Source organism: Malus sylvestris, chromosome 10 (assembly GCF_916048215.2).
Source record: "Malus sylvestris chromosome 10, drMalSylv7.2, whole genome shotgun sequence".
NCBI lineage: Eukaryota > Viridiplantae > Streptophyta > Magnoliopsida > Rosales > Rosaceae > Malus > Malus sylvestris.
The window spans coordinates 6,342,450-6,351,665 of NC_062269.1; the positions used below are offsets into that span (position 1 = coordinate 6,342,450).

At 36.2% G+C, this 9,216-nt stretch overlaps 1 protein-coding gene across 2 annotated transcripts; it reads right to left on the reverse strand.

The window, feature by feature from the left end:
* Window positions 1–386: 386 nt before the first annotated feature.
* On the reverse strand, window positions 387–5,542 carry LOC126585705 (metacaspase-1-like). 2 transcript variants are annotated; one of them, XM_050250191.1, is made up of 10 exons: window positions 5,394–5,542; window positions 5,129–5,306; window positions 4,487–4,670; window positions 4,110–4,229; window positions 3,878–3,944; window positions 2,688–3,319; window positions 2,123–2,453; window positions 1,877–1,994; window positions 984–1,124; window positions 387–598 (listed from the first exon to the last, which is right to left on the reverse strand). In XM_050250191.1, the coding sequence occupies exons 3-10, from the start codon at window positions 4,491–4,493 to the stop codon at window positions 539–541; spliced, it is 1,476 nt and encodes a 491-aa protein (XP_050106148.1). In that variant the 5' UTR covers window positions 4,494–4,670; window positions 5,129–5,306; window positions 5,394–5,542; the 3' UTR covers window positions 387–538. The 2 variants fall into 2 exon arrangements, with proteins under 2 accessions (XP_050106148.1, XP_050106149.1); XM_050250192.1 differs by lacking the exon at window positions 4,487–4,670.
* Between the last annotated feature and the right edge of the window lie 3,674 nt (window positions 5,543–9,216).

The following is a 9,216-nucleotide window of genomic DNA, read 5'->3' on the forward strand; positions in this document are numbered from 1 at the left end:
CCATGCCTTTGGGATCATTCTCGAATGTATTTAAAATTTTATGTCATATATAGGATTGTCATTTGAGCATTGACAATCTACCAAAATTAGTATTTATTATGTCTATGATGATCTAGATAAGGGCTTTAATCATCTATCCGTTGCCCATCCTCCCATCCGAGCAGAACAAATCGAAGGGGGTCAAATTTCATTTGAAGAAAATCCTCATTGCTGCAATCGTGCTGTGAAATTTTGTAACAAATTGAATGATTCTAAGTCTCATATTTATGTTAGATGATGCGTGTTCTTCCACCAAATCCAAGTTCGCAATTTGAATGGGTTTACGCCTCCATGGAAATACTAGATTTCATATGAAGAGTTCTAGAAGAGGATGGAATAAAAAAAGATTGAATACAAACTTATACTTATGCATATTGATTAACGCACATTGCGGTACACATAGGCTGCCACTGTAGCAGGAGTTATTAATCACTTAATAATGTGTTACAGTATGATAGTAAGAATGATAGATCTATTTTTATCACTTATAAATTTCAAGTTACAGCACCATTGGTGTTGAATAAATGTCAAATCTCTCAGAAGATGTCAACTGGGGCTCCTACAATCAAAAGACCAAACATTTTCAATAAATTCTCAAAACATATATAGAGAATGTTTAATCAACCAATCCAAATTTAATAGGACATTAATTTACTTCTGTTTTTATCCTATCTATACTCTTTATCACATGTATAACTCTTTTGTGTATCTTTTATTAATAAGTAGTATAAATAATTTGACTCTGACACAAAATCAACACTTTAATCAATGTACGTTCTACCATTGTATAGAGAGAGGTATCGATTTTATGTATCTAAATAGCATTAATTATATTTGGGGGTATATGTTGCTACCTAATACTTGCAGTGTTGTTTCGATAAGTGTGTGTATGGAGTGTTTGAACAGGTGTAACCAACTATATGAATCTTGGAAAGATACTTAACCATCTCAACGCCAGTTTTAGCTTCACGAATTTTATGGCGCATAGCATTCAGCAGAAAGCCATATGTCGATCCGCGATTATTATCCGCTGCTTGGATAAAGCTATAAGTCAAGGCACCCGTCGAAGTGTCTCCAGATAAAGCCTGCACAATCCCACGAATTTGTGTTATTTTACATTGCATTTGTTTTCTTTAAAGTTAATTAAGTGTAGTAGAACTATCTCTGCTCTTCGTTATTGCACTAATACAAATTCAAACAGTGTTGAATTGTAATCTTGTCTTGGCCCAAGGATAATGGATCTAGCCCATACACAAAGAAAGATCCATGCATATGCTAGAGAATTCTAGCAAAGTTCAAGTTGGTGGAAGAGTCTAGAAGAATGGTGAGAATTCCACCAACATACAAGATTAGTGTAGATAATTCTATCATGGGAAGGTAGTGGAATTGTCTAGATATATCTAGCATGATGTTTCCATGCTTCTCCAAGGTTCCATCCATGCCTATTAAAGGAGAAGGCATCCATACCATTTGAAACAACCAAGAGAGCAAGTAGTGAGAAGTGAGAAGAAGCAACAAAGCTTCTAAGAGTGTTTGAGTGTTTCCTCTTGTACTAATTTGTGAGTGAATAAAAAAATCTTGTGTAATACATTGAGTGTTCTTTCTTTCTCTTACCTATCAATTCCGCTGCATTACATTTTTCTTTGTGAGATAAACATCTCCAAAGTAGTGAAGTCTTTTTAAGCCCCAACAAAGAGTATATATATCTTTGTTCACACATTAATCGTATATAGGGTTTAGAGTTAGAGGAGGGAGAGTTAAACTTGCAACCTCTTTCGACATTGTTTATCAATTAAGAGCTAGTTGATTGATGTCCGCATACGTCGATAATACTCACCGTAGTGTCTGCAGACTTTTGATGATCGTCACAAGAGCTTATGGAGACAGCTATTCCACCACTTGTGCCTTTATAAGTAGGTGAGAATTGATGATCTTCCCATACATAGTGTCCTTCTCTACATTAAAAAACAACAAATACATATATATATCGTGTTTAATTTCTCAATTAGTCGGGTCTAATTAAGAAAATGTGTTCAGCACATTAAATGATACATGTAGCTGGGTAAGTGCTGCTAACAATTACCTGTTGATCCGGCAAAGAAATCGTAGATCAAGAACAGTTCCACTATGGCAGGCATCGATAATGGCATGAAGTTTGGCACCATGGGGCAGTGGCCTAACAATGGTGGCGTTAATTTCATCATCAATGATCATCCCCTCGGTCTCAAAATCAACAGGGCACACCGTTTCATCAATGCCGTCAATCTCATCCATCGAATAGTCAGGCTGGGTTGAGCCATGGCCGGAGAAGTAGAACACCAACGAGTCTCCTGATTGGCAGCCCTGCACCAACCACTGTAACGCCATTCGCATGTTTTGTTTTGTTGGGATCCTAAAAGGGTCCGTCTCATGTTCTACACCACAGCAAGAACAAGTGACCTTACATATTTTTTATGATTATAAATTGGAGAATTATTTTAAAATAATCATTTGATATTCTTGTACCATTTATTCTCAACTTAATGCGACTGGCTAATTAGTTCATACCTCATGAAATGATAGTTGTTAAATCAAAAGAAATAGAATTCGAGAAATGTTTTTCGTGATTAATAGTGTGAAATTAATTATGTATAACTAATTAGGACTACCTGTGAGCAAGAGTACGGAATGATTTGGAAAGCCCAATCTGTCAACAAGAAAGTATTTCATGCAGTGAACATCGTTCACAGTTCCTTTGAGCTTGTAACTTTTCCCATTGTAACTCACTCCACACAGCACCGCGCGCTTTCTTCCATACGCCGAAGGAGGCATCAAGGGTTTTGGTACAAATGGCTGGGACAGCTGATGCTGGTAGTATTGAGGATTAGCAGGGCGGGCAGCATTCGGGGAGGGCATGGACATCACTCTAGTCATTCGGCTTTTAACACGGTTGACAGTGTGGTTTATTGTATCTTGGCCTGCTCGGATCAGAGGATTGACGGATGATCTACTAATGCGGGTGATGCCTTGACACGCATCACAGCGAATGATTTGTGCTTCTGATGGCACAAGAAGTTGCCGTCCACACCCATTGCACCTCTCATTCCGACATGCCATTTCAAGTTCTAGCTTGGGGAATGAGGGTGCTAGATATGTATTATATATACCAACTGGAAATCCCAGAAATTGGTAGAGAATATTAGATACGGGACAAAACTTGGGTGCCTTTGGTAGGATTGGTCTGAGATGCTTCAGCTCATTTATAGCCAATATTCGATCACTTTTAGGATTGGTGGAGAACCTGGTTCGGTCCGCGCGCTTTTAAATCTCTTTCGTATAAAATGTTGTTTATTTTTATTTTTATTTATTTATTTATTTGTGTGTGACAGATATGCATGATTCGAGTTGATCAAACAACTCGGACCCATGACCAGTGACTAAACATCTAAATCCCAGCAACCCAACCCATCGGTTCAAATAGGAAACTACTAGCAATTCAGCCCGTGCGATATTCTGGGTTTTGAAATCGTGTTTAATGTGCGAAATATATTAAAATCTGTTTACATTTATACCAAATCTATTTACATTATGCTCAATAGGGTAAAAAAGATGTGTTTGTAGAATAGATTTTGAGTTATATACTGAGCTCTGTTGAGTCCTCTTGCCGTCCAAGGATGTGAGTTCATTGGTGAAACCACATGATCATTACCACAAATAAGTGCTAAAGGAAATAGCCTTATAATCAAGTAGTAAGTGATTTAAGTCTATTCTAATATATAAATGTGAAGATAGATAGATTGATAGACATAAAAAAAGCAAGTTATGAAGATTGAGAGAGTAGAGAGGAACTGAAATAGACCTCAGCAAGAGTAGTAGTACTGCAGTCTGTAGAGGGTGCCCAATTCTTGGTCTCTCCAACTTCAAACCTTGTCCCACATTAGAAACAATGAGATCATTGTCAGCAGAAAGTACAATATGAAAGTTGGAAACAAACTACTTAAACTCGAGCAACTATGACCAAATGATGATAATTGTATGAAAAAGAAACAATAAAAAATTTAAAAAAAAAAAACAAACAACACTCCACATACAATTTGAATTGAAAACTGTAATCAAAATTCCCCTCCTTATTTGAATCAAAAGAATGCAGAAATCTGTCATTGCGTATGTACTTCTTGAAGATCTTTTAGAAATACGCATCGCCCTTGCGCCTGCACAAAATTAAAAATTTTAAATTAAGGTATAACTGTTTGGAAATACATGATGGGGTACATAATTATCAAACATGTCGTGTGGACATTGCTTCAAATTTCGATTAGCCTACAAATACATGATATATATATATATAGGAGTAATACACAAAATATGCAACAAAATATGATCTCTTGGAAGCACTCTACAATCTCTCAAATCACCAACAGCAGTCATAACCTTATTATTTCCAAATACATGTGTGAAACAAACAAACCTGCCATCAAAACACGGCAAAGAACACTGACGTTGTTATCGCGTTATCATAAGGTAGAGGTTGATCATGGGACAATCAGAAAGGGAACAATTGGTGGCAAGTCATAGTTATCCACCCCTTCCGGGCCCGGAAAGATTATAAGGAATTTCACCATGCTCATTCAATGGTTATATAAAAGTTTGGCCTACTCATGTTGAAAAGAAAAAGAATGAATCACTGATTAGGAACATGGATGGATTCATAACTAATTAAATTAAAGGCATCAAATTAAGCATCAATGCAACAATAACTTCTGGTTTCAAAAACTCATCTTTTACATAAGAACATAAACCACATCTGTAATTACCTAAATTAGGAAAAATTAATACAACTAAAAACAAAGATACCATCTTGGCAACCCCAAGAAGAGAGTATAAATCATAGAAAACCCAAAATTATAATCTCATGAAACAACAGAAAAATAATGGGTGAAATCAAGTTTGCAACAGTATAACACAGGTCATTCACAAAAACACATGCATCATCAAAGTAGCAACATAGAATCTAAAAATAGTTAACCAAATTTCAAACTAACTTACAAAAAAAAAAATCAAAACCCATTAATCTTAATCAGATTTCAAACCAAAAAAGGGACGGCACTACCATTGAATCAAGCTCCAGACAGTGCACCAATAACAGCAAGCAAACCCACCACCATGCCCCCCAACAAGCTAAGAACTGAGACGCATAAGAAACTTCTCTCAAATAATTAAAAAAACTTTGAGCAAATTTCTCAGCTCTTGCCGGAACGGGAACCGAAGCGTTGGACTCAGCTCGTTTCCTGTCGAAAACAAATCAAACCCATTAGCGAAAAACCCAAGAAATTAAGGTTTATGATGGAGGTTGGGGAGAGGATGAGGATTATCACTTGAAGGAGGGGGTGGAGTTGTAGAAGAGGTCGATCTATCATGAAGAGAATCATAGATTAGCTAAGCTGAAAAACGCTGAAAAACAAAACCCAAAAGTAAAGTGAAGAAGACGCAGTTGAAGTAGATGATGAAATTGTTTCACAATAAAACCAATTGGCAATATGGGAAGTAGATGATGAAATTGTTTCACTATAAAACCAATTGGCAATATGGGAGTAACCAAGACCATATATGCACATAGCAAACCTTATCCTTCACCGATGTGGAACAACTCTCAACACGCCCCCGCACATGTGGCGGATTTTCAAACCTACACGTAGACAACAACTAGGTGACGTGGAATGCGTGTGGTCGTTGGGCTTCACACGTGGACAACCTTGCTCTGATATCTTGATGAAATTAAGGTTCTACCATAAAACCAATTGGCAATATGGGGAGTAGCCCAAGACCATATAAGCACATAGCAAACTTTGTCCTTCACCAATATGGGACAACTCTCAACAAAAACCTTAGTTCCCGCCACAACAACCACAAGTGATAACAATTGAATCAATTCATCCAAATCTGTAACTGTTTGAATATTTTGAATTCAAAATAGATTGTATGATAATATTGTGCTTTTGTATTTTCTGTAATTATCTTTTAGTTTGTTTTAAGAGTTTGTTCCTCACTCAAACTTTATCTTGTAAAGCTCTATATAAACGTTGAATTAATACAAGCTCGGTATCGAGCACAATTCTTATATGGTATCATATTTTTTCTAGCCTCACGACATACCTCTCTCAAATAACAATGGCTTCTTCGGGGACGTGTTGAGAGTTGTCCCACATCGGTGAGGGACAATGTTTGCTATGTGTTTATATGATCTTGGGCTACTCCCCATATTGCCAATCGGTTTTATGGTGGAACCTCAATTTCATCATGATATCAGAGCAGGTTGTCCTCGTGTGAAGCCAAATGGCCACGCATGCTCTACATCACCTAGTTGTTGTCCACATGTAGGCTTGAAAATTCGTCACACGTGCGGGGGCGTGTTAAGAGTTTTCCCACATCGATGAGGGACAAGGTTTGCTATGTGCTTATATGGTCATAGGCTACTCCCCATATTGCCAATTGGTTTTATGGTGAAACCTCAATTTCATCAGTAGAGAGATTAACGATGAGGAGACGATTCCAGAAGAACTAAAAGCAAGAGCAAAACCCGGAGAGAAGCAGAGAGTGGCGACAGACATGGCGCAAACCAAACGGCAAAGTGATGAAAACCAAGTCACACTGGTGATAGATGCATGGCCAACAAAGAAAGAAGCGGAAGACGAAAGAATGATCGAGAAAAAGGAATAAAACCAAGGGGTTAACGATGAGTGACGCGTGGTGAAGTTGGGCAAAATCAGAATTTTGTTGTACCAAGCAAACAACAAAACTTGAAAATGAGAAGAAACAAAGGGTGTTTCGCATTTCACTATTCACGAACAGTGAAAAACAGTGCTTGAGGAACCCAGTTTTAGTATATGTATAATGTTCTGCCTAACTCTGCAGCAATAAAACCCGATTCCTTTTTCTATTTTGTATTTTTGGTAAAACTAGGGTCAAATGCCCAAGAAAAACAACTAATGAATACCTATTCCTTTTGTTTTAAGATTTACATAATAATCATAAATGCTAGGCATACCGTCTTTTCAAACCACATTTTGTAAATCTATGAGCACTATCCTACTTTTTATACAATCATGTATTTACACTAGATGGTTTGGCCTCATCTACAAAATGAGTTAGTCATACTATTTGGTATCGAACTTATCATCTACAAGAGTCGAATTTACGGTCTCTCGCTTACTACTGAAGAAGAAATACCACTAAACTCTATTACTAAATGACAATAATACATTTATTAATGACTTACAATTATTGTGAGAATCATGCATATGAGTGTTTTGATATAAAAAAATTACACTATCAATATTTTAGTGATTTTGGGCCCACACATGTTGAATATAATATCCATAAAACTAAGGAACAAACACATGGTAGCCCACGAATTTGGAGGAGAAAGTCTCATACTCCTGAACAGCAAAGGAAGATTATCTCTCCTCTAAATCTCCTTCTCTCCCCTCCTCTCTCACTTTCCTCTTTATCTTTCTCTCTTTATAAAGAAGTCAACACAAGATATTGACATGACTTAATCGTGATCGCTCAAATAGGATGGGTTTGTAAGGGAGGAGAATTTGGAGGGGAGAGAATCCTACTCTGAATCCAAATCCCTTCCCCTCCCCCTCACCTCCTCTCTTACTTTCCTCTTTGTCATTCTCCCTATAAAGAAGTCAGTACAAGATTTTGACATGGTTTAATCGTGACCATTCAAATATGAGGGGCTATAGGGGAGGAAAATTTGGAAGTGAGAGAATCTTACTCTTGCTTCCCTCTCACTTTCCTATGTCTTTCTCTCATTATAAAGAAGTCAACATAAGATGTTGACGCGAGATTTAATCATAATCATGATCGTTCAAATAGAAGAGAACTGTAGAAGAGGAGAATCTGGAGGGAGGAGAATCATTCTTTTATAGGATCAATTAGAATATTGTCTAATGTTTAATTGATTGAAAAGTTTAAAGCCTATCCTGATAAATCATGTCAAATGGCTTTATTGAATGGTTGTGATGAGTACAATGTGTCTTTTTTTTATTGGTTAATTTTTTTTTTTAAATTTTTTTTTATCAAGCTAGAAATGCATTATCAAGCAAAACCAAAGAGTACACATGAAAGCCCACAACAGGACTAACAAATGAGAAAAATATACATGATTTTACAACTAAAAGCAGTGTAAGGGGGATACAGGAAGAAGGACGCTGCACCTAGGCCTGGCAAACGAGTCGTATCTGTCGTATTCGTGTCGTTTTCGTGTAACACCTATTATCTTAACGGGTCGTGTCATGTCACACCTGTTATCTTAAAGGGTCCTTAACAGGTCGGGTCACTTTACCCAACGGGTAAAGTGACCCGACCCGTTATGACCCGTTAAGAAAAATATAAATTTTCTTAAATTTGCACATACCACACATTACCACATAAATATTACTTCAAAATATTAAAACATATTTGTCATTTAAGTACTACATCTACACTCGAAAATAAGAGCCTAATAAAAAAACAAGTTTGACGGTTGTGATCTCGAAGCATATACAAACAAGTTTGACGGTTGGATCATTAAAATTAGTTTCATAGAATTTGTATCCCAACAAAACGATAGATTCACTAACACTTGGAGTTTATTTATACTTTCATTAAGTATAACATAAGATTTTGTGGTATCTACTTGTGTAAATATTTTAAATTGACAATCAAATTCATTCATTGTATAGGGTCAAGGAGTGTAGTTGTAAAAAATCATCAAAATCTAAGTTAAAATAACCGTTAAATCGTGATTTTTTGTTTTATAACCGTCGAAATGTTTTCTCTAATTACTTGATCTCTAAATATTTGTTTTTTGTGATTTTTGGTGTATGCGATCTCAAAGTATATACACACAAGTTTGACGGTTAGATCGTTAAAATTGCTTTCATAGAATATCCCATCAAAATGATAGATTCACTAACACTTAAAGTTTATTTATACTTTCATTAAGTATAACATAAGATTTTGTGGTATCCACTTGTGTAAATATTTTAAATTGACGATCGAATTCATTCATTGTATTCATATAGGGTCAAGGAGTGTAGTTGTAAAAAATCATCAAAATCGGAGTTAAAATAACCGCTAAATCGTGATTTTTTGTTTTATAACCGTCGAAAAGTTTTGTCTCATTACTTGATCTCTGAATGCTTGTTT

Excerpts from the sequence above, each read along its gene's own strand:
- LOC126585705 (XM_050250191.1), bottom strand. Across the intron at positions 1,995-2,122 it reads TTTCTTTGCCGGATCAACAG|AGAAGGACACTATGTATGGG; the intron begins GTAATTGTTAGC and ends TTTTTAATGTAG. Across the intron at positions 599-983 it reads CTAAAACTGGCGTTGAGATG|GAGCCCCAGTTGACATCTTC; the intron begins GTTAAGTATCTT and ends TTTTGATTGTAG.